At 46.6% G+C, this 19674-nt stretch overlaps 1 protein-coding gene across 5 annotated transcripts in view; it reads right to left on the minus strand.

Moving 5' to 3' along the window:
• MID1 (midline 1) overlaps nt 1–19674 on the minus strand; it is a 637342-nt gene that overhangs the window by 35153 nt on the left and 582515 nt on the right. For all 5 annotated transcript variants that reach the window (XM_075335497.1, XM_075335499.1, XM_075335498.1 and 2 more), the window contains exon 7: nt 19066–19209. In XM_075335497.1, coding sequence (XP_075191612.1) covers nt 19066–19209 — 144 coding nt within the window. The remainder of the gene's footprint in view (nt 1–19065; nt 19210–19674) is intronic.

A 19674-nucleotide genomic window follows, 5' to 3' on the forward strand; every position in this document is an offset into this window, starting at 1 on the left:
AGTACACTACATTTTGATGTAGTTTTTGCATGCAATGTTTTTTACTATGCACAAAAGAGTAAAAAAATGTTCAAAACCTGAAGATGATCTCATCAGAATATTCTGTCCCGTACAAGGGCAAAACAGTTTAGTTACAGCTCTTCTACAAGCCAGAACGACACAAATAATATCATACTGAGCAATTTGCTCGGACTAAAACTGCCAGTTTACCACTCAACATACAATTTTTTTTGCCCATTAAGGGTTCTATCACACGTCTGTGCAATTCGGTCTGATGTTGGATTGCAATACACGAACTGTTCATGGCTCTCCTGATGTGAGAGTGACAGCTTCATATATTTCTATCAAGCTGTATATGCTCAGGTCGGGAGACAAGCCAGTCTGTGCATTGCAATCCGTCATCACACTGCATTACACAGACATGTGGAAGAACCCTTAATGGTAAGTAAACAGCTATATTCTATTTGTATAATTGATGTAATGCCATTTCAGACACATCTATACATTTCCCCCATTACTATGGACAGCTGTATCATGTGATCTCCAGTCCGGCATCAAATCCAGTTCATATTTTATTATGCAGTCAGGAAGTCCAGGTTGAGGTAAGGGTGTAGACCTATTGTCGTATAATCCCTGAAGACATCACTGGTTTTATTGCTAATGTATGATATGTACCTATAAGTACAGTTATGGTCACTTGTTTAATTCCCCTCAGTGCCGCAGTACTGCCAATTACAACAAGATATCACTGGTCTCTAGTTCACTGTATAGTAATTTGAGAAAGATTAAGGCAGGGATATCTGCAGGTCTCACCCAACGTGGGGTAGGGTCAGGGTGAGATTTAGGAAGTAGTAGGGTTTGTACTGGAAAAGGAAAAGATAAGACTAGACAGCAGAAGAAGGGTTGTGGCTAAATCCCAGTGGGTAGAAGAACCTGTGGGCGTGACCGGCTTGGTTAGTGGGTGTGCCGGCTTGTTTGTTGGGCATGGTGATGTTTCCTCTTTCCTCCACTATACTCATGCAAGGAGGGGCTTCGCCCCCCTGCCCGTCGCCTTCTGAGGGTCTAACCCCCAGACCCCCGCTTCTATTATAATCAACTCTATGCCTACGTGGACTTAGAAGAATAATGCTGCTTCCAGGTATCAGCTATGTTGGTGGAGACCCCGCCCCTTTTGGTCACACAGGCGTCATGTCAGCAGAGGTCCCTCTGTCCACTGGGATTTAGACGTTACCACAGAAGAAGTGCAGATGACCAGGCTCGCTACGAAGAGTTAACTCTAAAGAGGCAGCAAAAAAGGGGGACTCCTACCAAACAAGATTTGGGAAAAAGTGTGGAGACACTGTCAGACCAGCAGATAAAGGGGACCTTGAGAGAGAAGGGGTGCCTTGCTGAAGGACAGTGGCATGGGGACATCAGCTCTAACAGCAGTCCTTAGAAAGTAACATAGCAGTGCCGGGAATATCAGTCATAGAAAAACACATGGACCCATATGGTTATATATAGGTTGTATGCAGACACATCAGCTTCCCCCTCACTCTGTGGTGACTTTTGTGGAAGACAATGTAAATATACCTGTGTGTCTTAGTAAAGAGCTGATCTGTGTTAGAGGAAGTTGGAAAATGCATAAACTGTTATACACTGTACTCAAGTTTAAGAGAAAGTAAAGAAAAGGAAGTTTTGGAGCTCTGGTGTGGACTTTAAATCAAGGATACTAAACGCAGCAGTACTGCACTATGTGCAGCAGAGAGCAAAACGGAGGCTTCCGGTCTAAGGTACCGACATTAATGGGACATGTTTCTATACACACACACACCACCATTGTCTGTAGCGTGCCAGGGCGAGTGAAGTGAAGCCCTTGTCCATGACTATCGCCCGGAGCCTGTTTACAGATACACTGAGACTCAGCTGTATATATCCCAAAGGATACACCGAGACTCTGCTGTATACATCAAATAGGATACACTGAGACTGCTGTATACAACATGTAGGATACACTGACTCTGCTGTTTATGTGAAGCCCCGCAGGTGTTGTGTCGGTGTCGGTGCGTTACCTTCAGGGACTCCACGTTGCTGGATCTCCGTCACTGGTAGGAAATCTTCTGTTTTGATCGTGACGCCACTCTCAGTATTGCGGTCAGTGGGGACCGCCACTGCAGGTTAGGGGACGCCTGGGGCTGATGGTGTGTGCAGTTAGTTGGAATAGCCTCCTGAGAGTGAGGCAAGCCCCAGGGCCCAGTGTAGGTTTGTAGTACCATAAGGCGCAGAATGACCACACAGGCAGGAATGTCTTTCAAGGGCTTTACTCACATTTGATGGCAGGGTGAGTAGCCCGGGCGTAGCTGAGATGAACCAGGTGGGAACCAGGTATCCTTCAGGCTGACTTTATGAGGGTGACTACTGACTCGCCTTCCTTAGCCCTTGGTGGTTTGGGGTGACCCCGACTTTTAGTCCCTATGGGGGTCACCCAGGGAAGATGCTGCAGCCTCTCTCTCCCCTTCGTTCGCCGTATGCTTGTTCCCCGGACCAGGCCACTCCAGCTGCTTGCCTCCTGTGACCTATGGGCCCTCACTGCGGTTACGTGGCTGCGGCTTTTTGTGGTGTTGTGGTGTGGGCTTTGAGAGCCCCACACCGGCAGGTTTAGCAGAAGAAAGCTGGATCTATCTTCGCTTCGGGATCTGCCGCCCGGTTGGGCCTGGTGCTCTCTAGCAGTCTCCTTACTTCCCACTCCGTGCTTTCTCTCTAGCTGAAGCTGGCTTTCAGGCAGCACTCCTAGTTGACCGTTCTCCCCCGTCAGTAGCCACTGCGCGGGCGCTGTTAGACAGCATCAACCCCACAGGTCTGCTCCTCACTGAGCCCTCTTGAGTTCTCTGCTCTAACTGACTCACTGCCCCTCCTCTCCTGTTCTTGCCTACGCCACCTAGCAACCAGACTCTCTTACCACACCCCTTGAGAGGAGATGGAGGCTTTTGGCCCCCTCCACTATTCCAGTGAAGGTCAAGGCTTTGCCCCCTCCTGGGACCCCCAGGGGTCCTCTCATGGGTACATGTGTGAGAGCTGATTACTATGCGCCTGTGTTCCACACCCCGGTCAGCCTTCTGGATTACCTGTATTGTACTGTCCCCAGCACGGGTGCAGTACTCAGTGGTGCCTGACCAGGTCAGGGGCGCCACATTCCCCCTTAGTTATCACCAGCACGTCCTCGGGCTGCAAGACAACATTTTAAAATGCATAAAACATTAAAACATGTAAAAACATTTTTAAAAGCACCAGGTACCATACATCACCACCCTCCACCCACAAGTCCGTTAACCCACCCAAAACCCTTTCACGTTGGCCGCGGCTTCAGCCACTTCTGGCAGGATGTAGAGGCGGCTTACATGGGCTGGTGGTTTCAGGGTATACCTGGCCTGGTGGATCCGCGCCTTCAGCCTCTTCTGGCAGGATGCAGTGGCGGCCTCCACAGTTGGTGCTGACCAGGTACCCTCTTTGTGGTGGTGAGCCAAGGCCCCATAAACAGGCATGCTCTCTGGTTGCAGGTGAGCCAAGGCCCTATATACGGACGGGCTCCTCCTGGTTGCAGACGAGCCAAGCCCCTAAACAGGCTGACTCTGGTGGTGGTGGTGCCCTCTGGTGTAACTATTTACACTGCGAGAGTTTGTGGCTATAGCCAGTTCATAGCCTTAAGGTTTATGGTTTTCTCACAATAGTTTTTGTGGGCACATGCTTAAACTTGAGAACGTTGCAAAACAAACTGGTCAAAACTTCAACTGGGAACTTCTTTCTTTACTTTACTTTACTCTTTACCAGGGCTTGGGCCTGCTGGGCTGCGGCACCTGTTGCTTTCTGGCTCTTTGTCGTCGTCGGTGGTAGTTTCATCTGTAGGCTCTTTGTCTTTTCTTTCTAGATCTTCATCTGTTTCCTTTTCTGCATCTGTTTCTTTATCTCTGTCTTTGGGACATGGTGCTACGTCTAAGGCATAGTAGCCCCTTTCTCCTTGATGCAAGGTGAACTGTACTGCGTCTCCAATTTTCAAATTTCTGCCTGAATGTCCTCTGGGCAGGTGGGCTTGAACATCTCTCCGATTCACAAATATGCCCTCTTTTATTCCTCTTGCTACAATAAAGCCGTATCCGCTTTTCAAATTGAAGTTCTCTACTACTCCTCTGTAAAGGGGTCCTCTGACCTGGGCTCTAGACCTTCTCAGTAATCTTTTCTCCTGCAGGTCTCTGGCTGTGACCTCTCTCTGCTCTGGAGACTGTGGTGTTGGAGGATACTTTGCTCTGCTGCGCCGTGTCTTGCGGGCTGGGTTCTGCTGGGTGCAGCTCACAAACTCCCAGGTAAGGCTTTTGGGCAGTTCTTCATCTGCAGACGGTGTCAAATCCTCTTCATCCCAGCGGGAATAGGGCAACATCTCCGGTTCTGAGTATAGATCCACTGCTGGTGGCTCCGGAGTCAGCTCCTCAGCTTCCTGGCCTTCTCTCCCCCTTAGTTCTTCCTGGCACTCCTTTGGTGGCAGTGCTGGGGATGGGCTTTCTTCAGCTGGTCTGGGCGGTGGACTCTCTGGCGCGGCTGCAGGGGTTGCCTGAATCTCCTTGGGGGTATGCGGAGGGAGCAGATACCGATCCACCATCTCTTGTGGGAACTGGGCCTCTAGGTCAGCCTTCAGCTTCCAGTATTCGGGGTCCTCTCCTATCAGGGTCTTCCTAGCAGGGACCTCTTTGGACTGGGGAGCGGTGTCTGCTCTGGCCTTGCAGGCCGGGGTAAATGATGAGGCAATCTCTTGGCGGGCCGCGCCTGGCATGGCGGCGGCCTGGTCTTGGCGGGCCGCGCCCTGGCTGGCGGCGGCCTGGTCTTGGCGGGCCGCGCCCTGGATGGCGGCGGCCTGGTCTTGGCGGGCCGCGCCCTGGCTGGCGGCGGCCTGGTCTTGGCGGGCCGCGCCCTGGATGGCGGCGGCCTGGTCTTGGCGGGCCGCGCCTGGCATGGCGGCGGCCTGGATCAGTGTCGCTGTTGCAGGGGGCTCTGTGCAAGCTGGGCTGGACGTCGCTGCAGCAGTCTGGGCTTGGCGGGCCACGCCTGGCGTGGCTGCGGCCTGGTTCAGCACCTCACTTGCGGCGCGGACGAGCGTTGCTGCGGCGGTGGGGTCTCGGCGGGCCGGGCCTAGCAGGGCGGCGGCCTGGGTCAGCGTTACGCCTGCGACGCGGATGAGGGTCGCGGTGGCAGCCGGTTCTTTGCGGGCCGGACTGGGCGTTGCTGCAGGGACCGGGTCTTGGTGGGCCGAGCAGGGCATCGCTGCGGCCGCTGGGGCTTGGAAGGCCGCACCTGGCGTGGCTGCGGCCTGCTTCAGCGTCGCCGCACCGGACGCCTCTTCGGGGACCGCGGACGTGGCAGCAGGGGTCGGGGCACTTGCGCTGGCCGGGGCATCACTCGACTCACCCACCGGTGGCAGCATCGGGGTCTGCGTCATCGCCGTCCTGTCTGGCACTCGGCGCGCGGCTCTCCTTTCATAGGCCCGAACCGCCGCGGTCATCTCCAGCATTTCCAGTCGTTCTTCCCGGATCTGCTCCACAACCCGGTTCTCCAGTCGGTCGCAGAACTGGGCCAGCTCCCGATACCACCAGGCAGCGGAGCCCGGTTCTGGATTTCTGCGGTCAGACGCCATTTCTTCTGCGCCCTCTTCTGCACGACTCTCCAGCTGTGGACTCGCCGTTGCCTCTGATAGCAAGCTGTTCAGTTTCTGCTCTGCCTCTTTCAGCAGCTCCTCTCCCAGCAGCAGGCTTGTGGCTCTCTTTCCTTCCCGCCGTCTCTGGACGCTTCCACTCTCATAGCTGGCAAGGTCAGAACTCTGCAGGGGATCTCTGGGTAGCCACACCTCTTCGTGGGCGGTAACTTCTTCCAGCGCTGGCTGCTGTTGTTTTTCAGCGCGCTTTTCATGGTGGCAATATGGCGGCGCTTCCAATTTTTCAAGCGGACCGCCCAGGCACATGGTCACCTGTCTGGACAGGTCTAGTCCTTATCCTGTTCGTGACGCCAGATGTGAAGCCCCGCAGGTGTTGTGTCGGTGTCGGTGCGTTACCTTCAGGGACTCCACGTTGCTGGATCTCCGTCACTGGTAGGAAATCTTCTGTTTTGATCGTGACGCCACTCTCAGTATTGCGGTCAGTGGGGACCGCCACTGCAGGTTAGGGGACGCCTGGGGCTGATGGTGTGTGCAGTTAGTTGGAATAGCCTCCTGAGAGTGAGGCAAGCCCCAGGGCCCAGTGTAGGTTTGTAGTACCATAAGGCGCAGAATGACCACACAGGCAGGAATGTCTTTCAAGGGCTTTACTCACATTTGATGGCAGGGTGAGTAGCCCGGGCGTAGCTGAGATGAACCAGGTGGGAACCAGGTATCCTTCAGGCTGACTTTATGAGGGTGACTACTGACTCGCCTTCCTTAGCCCTTGGTGGTTTGGGGTGACCCCGACTTTTAGTCCCTATGGGGGTCACCCAGGGAAGATGCTGCAGCCTCTCTCTCCCCTTCGTTCGCCGTATGCTTGTTCCCCGGACCAGGCCACTCCAGCTGCTTGCCTCCTGTGACCTATGGGCCCTCACTGCGGTTACGTGGCTGCGGCTTTTTGTGGTGTTGTGGTGTGGGCTTTGAGAGCCCCACACCGGCAGGTTTAGCAGAAGAAAGCTGGATCTATCTTCGCTTCGGGATCTGCCGCCCGGTTGGGCCTGGTGCTCTCTAGCAGTCTCCTTACTTCCCACTCCGTGCTTTCTCTCTAGCTGAAGCTGGCTTTCAGGCAGCACTCCTAGTTGACCGTTCTCCCCCGTCAGTAGCCACTGCGCGGGCGCTGTTAGACAGCATCAACCCCACAGGTCTGCTCCTCACTGAGCCCTCTGGAGTTCTCTGCTCTAACTGACTCACTGCCCCTCCTCTCCTGTTCTTGCCTACGCCACCTAGCAACCAGACTCTTACCACACCCCTTGAGAGGAGATGGAGGCTTTTGGCCCCCTCCACTATTCCAGTGAAGGTCAAGGCTTTGCCCCCTCCTGGGACCCCCAGGGGTCCTCTCATGGGTACATGTGTGAGAGCTGATTACTATGCGCCTGTGTTCCACACCCCGGTCAGCCTTCTGGATTACCTGTATTGTACTGTCCCCAGCACGGGTGCAGTACTCAGTGGTGCCTGACCAGGTCAGGGGCGCCACATTTACAAATAGGATACACTGAGATTGCTGTATACATCCCATAGTATACACTGAGACTCTGTTGTATACATCAAATAGGGTGCACTGAGTGTTGAATATGTCACATAGGATAGACTGAAACTCTGCTGTATACATCACATGGGATAGATACATTGAGACTCTGCTGTATGCATCACATAGATACACAGAGACTGCTGTATACATCACAAAGGATACATTGAGACTCTGATGTATACATCAGGGGTCAGCAGCTGACCTAATACTGCTGCAATTAGATAGGTGCAAGAGCAAGTTGAAGAACTTTTGCCAGTGGCAACATGGGGACTGCAGTCTGCGTTAAGAAAAAACATGTTAGAAGGAACAAAAGATTCAAGGTGGCAAACAGCATAAAAATGGCATGTTGACTAAGACCAGCCTGTCCATTAGTTTCTCATGTTTGCACATGCTGCACTTATTTTTTTTTTTGTATTTAGCTGGAGTGCTACTTTAAAATAATAAGTCCTGCATCTGAACAGCAGCCTCAAAGGAAATATGTGGAACAACTATAAATTAACAAGTGTAAGTGGGAACAGCAGTCAGTATGGGGAATACATTTGCCTGCAGGCGAATTTCAATCTCGAGCCTCTTAACCTTTTTAAGAAACCCATTACTGTTTTTTATAATTGTGCTGATTCTCACTGTCTGTTCTCATGTATATCAAGGGTTTTTAAACTTTTTACAATTTTGTGAATACTATTATTTCTAATTGAAACATTTTTTAGGAATATTTCTTTACAAAAAAGGTTGTTTAATAGGCAGAATTATTATGTATCTCACAAGATTTAATTATAAACTAAATAAATCAAACTTGTAAACCAGAGGTCCCCAACATTTCTGAACTTGAGAGCCACATTCAGCTTTGAAAAAGGGTCACGAACCACATTCAGCTCTAAAAAAGAGTCGTGAACCACATTCAGCTGAGGGAGAGGGTCGCGAGCCACATCCAGCTTTGAGACAGGGTCGTGAGCCACATCCAGCTTTGAGAGAGGGCTGCGAGCCACATCCAGCTTTGAGAGAGGGTCGCAAGCCACATCCAGCTTTGAGAGAGGGTCGCAAGCCACATCCAGCTTTGAGAGAGGGTTGCGAGCCACATCCAGCTTTGAGAGAGGGTCGCAAGCCACATCCAGCTTTGAGGGAGGGTCGTGAGCCACATCCAGCTCCCTCCCTCTCACAGTAGTGGCACCCAGAGCTCCCAACCATACCCTTATTCAGATCTGCTCATCTATGTTGGGCTACTTACAAAAGTCACAATCTGGAGACCTGCTCTTCATAGCTGTTTTCTAGCACTAGTGCATATGCCCCAAGGTGAAAGACAGCTGCCGGCCACACATCACAGCCCCACAAGCCACATGTGGCTCCCGAGCCACGGGTTGGGGGACCCGTTTTAAACATGACTGATATACGTATTACAATAGGTACAATAGGCTGGAAAGTGAAGTACAAACTTACAGTAGTTCGTTACAGAAATAGCATTTGTTTACTTATTGTTTTACCATTTAATATTAATTTAAAAATTATATTTTCTGAAGGCTTATTATATAAAAAAAAAAAATCAGTGCAAGTGAAATATTTTTCCAAAAACTAAAATCTCTACTAATATTGGCTTTTCTACCCTCATGCACTTGTAAGCTGAAGAGCTGCCGCATCGTCTTTGAACAAATCTCTTCTCATGTTTTGTGTTGGCAAGTGTCAGACACGTTCCTGTACTTTGGTTTTGTGCATCGGATCCCTCAGAGTTCATTTTCTCAAAGCGCCAGAGGCAATTTCATTACACACAACTTTTCTTTAACCACAAGTGGGATAAGTGCCAGCACAGGTATATAGCACCATGCACAATAATAAACATATTATATCCGGAGCAGGCATGACTATTTGGATAAAAAAACGAGACTAACTTAACTTAAAGAACACATAAGACCAGGATATCGATTTGGCATCTGTTAATAATTGATAGTCTGGACAAAAGAATAAGTGCTAGGCCAATATCTGGAAATAATGTGCTAATGTAGCCACCATTAAGTACCAACAGCAAGCCAGGGTTAACCACAGACTGCTGCAGGTGTTACCTCGCGAGGCCAGGGAATGTGTGGTTACACTCTTGTGGCTTTTTAAACACCCAGATCTAATACATCAACATGTAATCTCACATATGTTTTTAGAATGTAAGCTCAAAGAGACTGGAAACAAGGCTCGCTATAAAGGAATGATATGAAAGATTACAGATAAAATACAGAAAAGATATAAAACAGTATTTGTAAGCCATTAAAAATTCTGTAAAGCATGGAAAAAAGAATAAAGCTACAATTACTATGAAAAATAATTGTGAACAAGTGTTCTTAAGAACGTTCAATACACAAAAATCTTTCAGTGCAACCAGAATGCCAATCACCCCATGCTCATTCAGTGCAAAAGATAATCATTCTCAGACTACTACTGCCGAAGAGTAAAAGATCCTCATTCTAGGACTTGCACTGCCAACGAGCAAAAGATCATCATTCTAGGACTAGCACTGCCGACGAGCAAAAGATCATCATTCTCAGACTTGCACTGCCGAGAAGCAAAAGATCATCATTCTCGGACTTGCAAGGCCGACGAGCAAACAATCATCATTCTCAGACTTGCAAGGCCGATGAGCAAAAGATCATCATTCTCGGACTTGCAAGGCCGACAAACAAAAGATCATCATTCTCGGACTTGCACTGCCGAGAAGCAAAAGATCATCATTGTCGGATTTGAACTGCCATCGAGCAAATGATCATAATTCTTGCACTGCTGAGAACAAAGGCAGCCAATGTGCACAGGACAAACTATTCGAAATTGTCCACTGAGCATTATCTACTGCAGTCTGCCTATGCAAATTAACTATTAACTGACTGCTGATCGGTAATGATTTACCATTCAGCGGCCACATAGCTTAAGCGGTCCCTAAGTTAGGGTAAGTTCACACAGTGCATTTTTCGCTGCGTTTTTCGGGTGCGTTTTTGCTCAGAAAACTGCATGACTTTGCTTCCTCAGCAAAGTCTACGAGTTTTCATTTTTGCTGTCTGCACACAGCGTTTTTTTTAGCTGCGTTTTTGTGGTGCCCACAAAATCATCCCAGTTCACAGTGACCTCATGAAGTCATTTCAATTCACTGCAGTGATTTTCACATAGCAGTGTGTGATCCTGCAGTGACTGCTCTCCTTGCCAATGAGTAACCATTTGTTTTTTACTAGTTGGGACAGTGAGTCTTGGAACGTCGTGGGACCCCCTTTTGGATTACGTCGGATAGTGGATTAGGGTTTTGCAGAGAAATAAATTGGTGAATGATGGTGTCTTTTGTCTTTATTTCTTTAATCATTTTCTCTTTTTATGTCTTTCAGATTCGCTTTTGGGGAACGCCATGGAACATCGCCACGGATTACGGCGCACTTTTTTTTTTTAAATACATTTTTAATAAATTGTTGAACAGGGCTGTAGTTGGGGGGTGTTTGTTCAAATAAAATATTTTTTTTATATTTCTACTTGATTATTAATGGGGGTGTCTGATAGACACCCGCCCATTTCTAATTCCAGGGCTTGATGCCAGTCCAGCCGTGTATATACACACACACACACACACACACACACACACACACACACACACACTACAGTTCAAAAGTTATGGTCACAGATATTTCCTTATTTTTGAAAGAAAAGCACATTTTTTTTCAATGAAGCTAACATTAAATTAAACAGAAATACACTCTATACATTGTTAATATGGTAAATGACTATTGTAGCTGCAAACGTCTGGTATTGAATGCAAGATCTAGATAGGTGTATAGAGGCCTTTTCCAACAACCACCACTCCAGTGTTCTAATGGTACATTGTGTTTGCTAACTGTGTTAGAAGGCTAATGGATGTTTAGAAATCCCTTGAAAACCCTTGTGCAAGAAGGTGTTGGTGTGCTGACACATACCATACAGGCGTCAGCATGCCAACACCTCCTTGATCCTGGAACCTTTCCCACAGCGACTTTTTGAAAAAGACCTGGATGGGTCGAAACGTCCCCAGTGACAAGTTGCTTGTCATTATCAAAAGTATTTTTTGTATATACCACAAATAAATTCTTCTATTGCATGAATTTTTAGAGAGTGCAGTGAATTAAGTTGTATTCTTGTTCTTATAAATAAAGGATATTCCATGTGAAAAACTGCCAAGAAACTGAAGATTTCCTACAACGGTGTGTACTACTCCCTTCAGAGGAAAGCACAAACAGGATCTAACCAGAATAGAAAGAGAAGTGGGAGGCCCCGCTGCACAACTGAGCAACAAGACAAGTACATTAGAATCTCTAGTTTGAGAAATCGACGCCTCACAGGTCCTCAAATGGCAGCTTCATTAAATAGTACCCGCAAAATGCCAGTGTCAACGTCTACAGTGAAGAGGCGACTCCGGGATGTTGGCCTTCAGGGCAGAGTGGCAAAGAAAAATCCATTATCTGAGACTGGCTAATAAAAGGAAAAGATTAATATGGGCAAAAGAACACAGACATTGGACAGAGGAAGATTGGAAAAAAGTGTTATGGACAGACGAATCGAAGTTTGAGGTGTTTGTATCACACACAGAGACATTTGTGAGACGCAGAACTACTGAAAAGATCCTCGAAGTGTACCTGACGCCATCTGTCAAGCATTGTGGAGGTAATGTGATGGTCTGGGGTTGCTTTGGTACTGGTAAAGTGGGAGATTTGTACAATGTAAAAGGTATTTTGAATAAGGAAGGCTATCACTCCATTTTGCAACGCCATGCCATATCCTGTGGACAGCGCTTGATTGGAGCCAATTTCATCCTACAACAGGACAATGACCTAAAGCACACCTCCAAATTATGCATGAATTATTTAGGGAAGAAGCCGGCAGCTGGTATTCTATCTGTAATGGAGTGGCCCTGCCAGTCACCAGATCTCAACCCTATTGAGCTGTTGTGGGAGCAGATTGACCGTATGGTGCACAAAAAGTGCCCATCAAGCCAATCCAACTTGTGGGAGAGGCTTCTGGAAGCATGGGGTGAAATATCTCTAGATTACCTCAGCAAATTAACAGCTAGAATGCCAAAGGTCTGCAAAGCTGGAATTGCTACAAAGGGAGAATTCTTTGACGAAAACAAAGTTTGAAGAAAATTATTATTTCAAGTAAAAATCAGTATTTCTAACCTAGACAATGTCTGGACTATATTTTCTATTCATTATGCAACTCATTTGATAAATAAAAGTATGATTTTTCATGGAAAAGTCAAAATTATCTGGGTGACCCCTAACTTTTGAACTGTAGTGTACATAATATATATACAATATATACACACATATATATACATACATACATACACAACACACACAGTACGAAAAAATGACAAACATTATGTGGTATGGTATCATCTTAATTTTACTGCCATGTCTCATACCATAATGGTGTTTTGTTTGCCTTTGAGAACTGTAATGTGCGCTATGCCTGTTTACAAAAGACTTCTATATATAAACCTTACATAAATATATGACTTAAAAGCTCCACCACCAACAATAGAACAAGCAAAGGAAGTTTTCAGTTTATTGCAAAGAAGGTTCCCAAAGACGTAACATGCAGGACATACATCAGCAGACTTCCTGAGAATATACTGGCATATGCATGCTGTTGTGTTCAGAGATACTTTAGATTCCATTGTGAATCTTTAAAGAGCACCTATCACCTATCTGGAGCTGTCCTATTTATTTAATAAAAGAGTAGGCAGTCCCAGGTTGATAAAAGGTCCCGGATAACTTTATGATTCCCTTCATACCATGAAACAGTGAGAACTTGTGTATTATTGAGAACGATCTTGCTCTTTGGAATAACCCCGAGCTGCCGCTGACTTTATTAAGTGGTTACCAAACAATAACATTACCATTATTAGAGCAGTTACCATTCGGTAAGTAGCAATGCTAGACTGGCATAGAGAGCAAGAACTTGCAATAACACGCGAGATCTCACACTTTCACTGCGAGGGACACCATGGAGGGTTAATCGATCCCTCAACTTGGACGCGTTCTGGCCCGACGTTTGTGAGAAAATTAAACCCTTATAAAACTTAAATACTTTATTCAATCATTTAAAACCACACCGTGATTACTAGAAGTGCACAGGATAGATTGCTAGCCCTCAATAGCTGCACCTATCTGTGCACTGCCTAACAGTGTGGGTTGGCACCCTAAAAATGCGATATGGCACCCCAACTCTCCCTGCTGCCCCTGAAGTCCCTGCCGGAAAAAAAGGTGCAGTGCCTAAGATAAGTGCAACAGACAAATTGGTGTGGCAGGTGGACAGTAGGGAGGAAGACAACTTATCTCATTGATGTGAACAGAATGGTAATTTCAAGCCTCAACGCGTTTCTCCTAGAAGTGGGTTCCTCACGAGGCCAAAAGTAAACTACAATGGTGGTTCAGGAAAACCCTCTGTACCCAAATGGCTGATTCAAAGAGGGAATCCTGTTGATAAATAGCACACTGCGGACCCAAATAGTGCTGGTGTCCAAGGGAAAACACCCTATTCAATGATCTCATGACCAGAAGGGGCGGGGCCTCAGCCAACAAAGCTGGATACCAGGTCACATGGGTATGACCTCACACAAGTCCTTCAAAAAAGTGAATCGTTTTTATAATACTTACCATAGAGGGAGGAACATGTGGCAGGGGGGCGGGAATCCATATGAATACCCACCCAGAGATTATTTGCTCAGATGCAACTGTCACTCAAGAAGCTGCTGAATTTATGAACTTTACTTTCTTGGATTTGAAAGCCTCAACATCCGAGCTGACCACTAATGTTATGTAGGTAAGCAGCCTGATAGTGCCAGTATAGCACTGGCTTTAGGTTATATATGAAAATCCTGATGACTGGGTCCCTTTAATGTTCCCATTCCCAAAGGAGCCACCTACTTTAGCACAGCTATTCAGCTATCAACTCAAAACATAGCAAACAGGCAGGCAGGTGAAAAATAGTGAAAAGAGAGGGAAAAAGCATGAAAGCAGGGGTAGAGCACTGGTTTGGTGAGGAAGAGGGCAAGCAGATGAATCAGAAGCTGGAAGAAAATATTGCTTCCAGACCCCAGTTGCTGTTTCCCAAAGGCGGTGATGCAAGTAGGATAGAATATTGAGAACTTGTTACAGTATAGTTTCCTTCAAAATGGATGGAGGAAGCAGACAAGCAACTAAACAGCAAATCCTTGCATCACGGTGATGGAGTCTGTGTTCGAGCAATCAGTATTATTTTTGCAAGCATTTGGAAGGGGAGGAGGGGGTAGATAAGCTGTGGCCCGCAGCACTACACTGTGGAAAAAGTAAGGGGTGTATATTAGCTGGTGCAGTAAATCAAGAAAAGAGGAGGATGAAAATCTGGTGATCACACTATGCGTGCTTAACCTCCACTAGTTGGATTTTAAAAAGGGGGGAAAAGTTAGATAATAAAATATATATACATAGACACTCCTCAAAACTGAAATTGCAGCAACAACAAACAAAATTTTCTCTTTGAGGAAGCCTTAAGTGAAACGTACGTCGGATTCTATGCACTGTTTACTCCTGTGGTAGTTTCTAATATATGGTGTGTTTTATGTTAGAAATTGCATCCAATGTTATATTTCATTGAATTTATATTCTATTACTATTTTATGCCTTATCATAGTTATGTTTAACCATTATATTTATCACTATACTAAATACACTGAACAAAAATATAAATACAACACTTAATTTTGCTCCCATTTGTCATGTGCTGAACTCTAAGATCTAAGACTTTTTCCATGGGCACAAAATGCCCTTTTCTCTTAAATATTGTTCATAAATTTGTCTAAATCTGTGTTAGTGAGCTCTTCTCTTCTGCTGAGATAATCCATCCACCTCACAGGTGTAACATATCGAGATGCTGATTAGACAGCATGATTATTGCACAGGTGTGCCTTAAGCTGGCCACAATAAAAGACCACTCTAAAATGTGCAGTTTTATCACACAGGACAATGTCACAAATGTTGCACGTATTGAGGGAGCATGCAATTGCATGCTGACTGCAGGAATGTTCACCAAAGCTGTTGCCCATAAATTGAATTTTCATTTCTCTAACATAAGCCATTTTCAAAAGGTGTTTAAGAGAATTTGTCAGTACATCCAAATGGCCTAACAACCGCAGACCACATATATAACCACACCAGCCCAGAACCTCAGCATCCAGCATCTTCACCTCCAAGATTATCTGAGACCAGCCACCCGGACAGCTGCTGCAACAATCAGTTTGTACAGCCAAAGAATTTCAGCACAAACTGTCATAAACTAAGGGAAACTCATCTGCAGGCTCATCGTCCTCATCGGGGTCTCCACCTGACTGGAGGTCGTCAGTGAAACCAACTTGAGTGAACAAATGCTCTCATTCTATAGTATCTGGCAGGTCGGAGAGATGTTTTCTTCATGGATGAATCCAGGTTTTCACTGTACAGGACAGACTGCGTGTATGGCTTTGTGTGGGTTTGCAGATGTCATCAGTGTGAATTAAGTGGCTCATGGTGGCAGTAGGGTTATGGTATGGACACGCGTATGCTATGGACAGTGAACACAGGTGCATTTTATTAATGCCATTTTGAATACACAAATATACTGTGATGAGATCCTGAGGCCCATTGTTGTGCTATTTATCCACGACTATGACCTCATGTTGCAGCATGATAATGCACGGAACCATGTTGCAAGGATCTTTACACAATTCCTGGAAGCAGAAAACATCCCAGTTGTTGCATGGCCAGCATAGTCACCAGACATGTCACACATTGAGCATGTTGGGGATGCTCTGGATCGGTGTATTTGACAGTGTGTTAAAGTTCCTGCCAATATCCAGCAATGTTGCACAGCCATTGAAGACAAGTTGGCCTGCATTCCACAGGCCACAGTCAACAACCAGAACACCTCAATGTGAAGGAGATGTGTTGCACTGTGTAATGCACATGTGGTCACACCGATATTGACTGGTTTTCTGAGCCCCCCCACCCACCCCCCCAGGATTGCCCCACTACTGTAAAACTGTACATTTTAGAGTGATCTTTTATTGTATCCAGCCTAAGGGGTACTTCACACACAGCAAGATCGCTACTGAGATTGCTGCTGAGTCACGTTTTTTGTGACCTCATTAGCGATCTCGCTGTGTGTGACACTGAGCAGCGATCTGGCCCCTGCTGTGAGATCGCTGCTCGTTACACACAGTGCTGGTTCGTTTTTTTATTGTTGCTCTCCCGCTGATAAGCACACATCGCTGTGTGTGACAGCGAGAGAGCAACAATCCTGAATGTGAAGGGAGCAGGAGCCGGCGTCTGACAGCCTGCGGTAAGGTGGTTACCCGATATTTACCTTCGTTACCAGCCTCCGCAGCTCTCACGCTGTCAGTCCCGGCTCCTGCTCCCTGCACACGCTAAGTTAAGCGGTGTGAGCTGGTAACTAAGGTAAACATCGGGTAACCATACCCGATGTTTACCTTAGTTACCAGTGTCCGCAGCTTCCAGACGCCAGCTCCGTGCAAGCGCAGCGTCGCTTGCACGTCGCTGCTGGCTGGGGGCTGGTCACTGGTCGCTGGTGAGATCCGCCTGTTTGACAGCTCACCAGCGACCATGTAGCGATGCAGCAGTGATCCTGACCAGGTCAGATCGCTGGTCGGATCGCTGCTGCATTGCTAAAGTGTGAAGGTACCCTAAGGCACACTTGTGCAATAATCATGCTGTGTAATCAGCATCTTGATATGTCACAATTTGCGGATGTGACTGGCTCCGTTGCACCTGTGTGTGCTTGTCTGCACAGCAGATGAGTGCAGGAGCTGCCTACTATTTTCATGCTGCAATTAAAGAAAAAAAATACTCAGTAATGTGCACTTGCACATAGGTTATTATTTGGTCATTGTGCTGTCCATTGTGCACATAAAATACAGCCGCCTGAATGAGGCCTTTTATGTCTCAGCACAAGTGTTTGTCTACTTAAGGCTAGCGCCACACATCCGTGCCGCCGGCACGTGTTTGTCATTTTTTACACGTACCGGCGGCACGGAGACACGTACAGCAATGCTACCCTATTGTAGCAGGCACACACACGTAAAACCACACGGAACGTGTGTCCGTGTGCGTTTGTACGTGTGTGCGTTTTTGAAAGCGCTGACATGTCCGTTTTTTCACCGGCAGCACGGGTGTCACACGGCCCGCACCCGCACCACACGGGTGTAGTGTGGATGCGGTCCCGTGTGACACGCGCCGGAGAAAACACACATGTCATTGAAAAAAAAACAAAACATTAACTCACCTTCTCCAGCCCTCCTGTCTCTGCCGCTGCTGCCTCTTGCTGCCGACCGCCGCTCATTATTCTCATTGAATATTCACTTCACTGCCTGGCAGCAGCAGCAGCGGGGAGACGGGAGGGCTGGAGACCGAGGATCAGCACCACGGACAGCAGCGCGGACAGCAGGAAGGACCAGGTGAGTATGATAATTACCGGTTCTACGTGTGCTATCGCGGATAACACACGTAGAACACATGTGGCCTGCACGTACCAGAGACACGTACTTACCTGCACGCAACACGCAGGGAAAATACGTGTCTCTCGGCACGTGCGTGAATTTCACGTGAGTGTGGCAGAAGCCTAAAAGGGTATGCGCCCTTTAATCTAGTTTACCAAAAGGAGACGTGACCACTTAAAGTGCCAAGGACAACAAGAATCTGAAGTAGTGTGTGCGACCATTAGTGGCTTCACCAAATAACACTTTTAAATACCTTTTTGTGGTTTTCAAACATATTAATTTCAGTGGATGTCGAACAATCCCTGTCATACAACTTATTGAAATATAAATAGGAAACTTAATTTATCAGTTTGTATTGTATGTTAAATCTGATTTTAACCCATGTGGATCCCTACCAATAATCTGATCCAAGCTTACTATAAGACTTGCGTTGGAACAAGTAAGTCAGGACTCAATGTGAACCATCTTGAAAAGCCCACCTTACCAATGATGGAAGATTGCAATTCAATCTCAACAACTTTTCATCATGTTTTCTAATCACAGAGAGAGCTCATAAAATGGCTGATGAAACGGATAAAGACAAGTAGTGAGCAATCTGTGGATTCCCGTAAGACATCATGCACTAAAAATATGAATCTCTGAACCCTTCAATTTTCATCATACCATGTTCACTAATTAACCCATCCTGTATTTTATTTCATTGCTCTATAAAGAATTATTTTTATTTTTTTTATATATAAAAAAAATTTCATCTGCAAATTAGCCAGAAAGAATATTAAAAATCCTCTTACAAAGGCAGATTTTCCACTTATTTGCTTAAACGCCTGTATGGGAAAAGTCAACTTTCCTATAACTAGCCTTCCATCTTGTTAATTAACGTACACACAAAGCAGTAATTAAAGTGAGGGGTGGTGGGTGACAGCTTCCTACTGTGCCATCTTCAAAGCCTAGCAATTAGCACATCCCAACAAGAAAATCCTATTAACACATACACTGACTATACAGATTTCTTGACTACACCAATTTCATTAACTGTTCAATAATTAAGCAATTAGGCACTGGCTTGGGTTTAATATAACAAAAATTAAGAAAACATAAATATATAAGTATAATAACAAGTAAAGCCCACAGCAAGAATAAACATATATGGTTTTCCTCTCTTGTCTTGACACAATCTTGCCCCTTTTCTTGGTAATTGGAACTAAAGAAAAGTCCTTAGAGAATTGTCATCTTTCAAACCTCAATTAGTTAAGTAGCTACTGGAGTCGTCTTGCATAATAATGTCAGTCCAATTGTACTTACTGACTACGTTGGCTTGTCCGGTGAAGATGGTATACTGAAGCTCATAGGACACGACACTAAACTCGTCATCAGATGTCCAGTGAACAGTGATCGTGTCATAAGATGCCGTACAGAGTTCTTCTCTAATCACTGGAGGATTAGGAGCTGTCAGAAGTAATAATACAATAAGTTATGAGAAATTACAGGACTTTCAGCTACAGTTAGTTTTGTTTAAGATTAGTCATTTCTGTATCTAAAGTGGGCTTTACACGCAGCAATATTGCTAGCGATATCGCTGGTGAAAGCACCTGCCCCGGTCGTTTGTGTGTCACGGGCAAATCGCTGCCCGTGGCGCACAAATTCGTTAGGACCCGTCACACGGACTTACCTGCCTAGCGACGTCGCTGTTGCCGGCGAACCGCCTCCTTTATAGGGGGGGCGGTTTGTGCGGCGTCACAGCGGTGTCACTAAGCGGCCGCCCAATAGAAGCAGAGGGGTGGAGATGAGCGGCCGTAACATCCCGCCCACCTCCTTCCTTCCTCAGTGCCTGCGGCCGCAGGTAAGCTGTAGTTAGTCGTTCCCGAGGTGTCACACGTAGCGATGTGTGCTGTCGCAGGAACGACGAACAAC

The sequence above is a fragment of the Anomaloglossus baeobatrachus genome, chromosome 2 (genome assembly GCF_048569485.1).
Source record: "Anomaloglossus baeobatrachus isolate aAnoBae1 chromosome 2, aAnoBae1.hap1, whole genome shotgun sequence".
Classification (NCBI taxonomy): Eukaryota; Metazoa; Chordata; class Amphibia; order Anura; family Aromobatidae; genus Anomaloglossus; species Anomaloglossus baeobatrachus.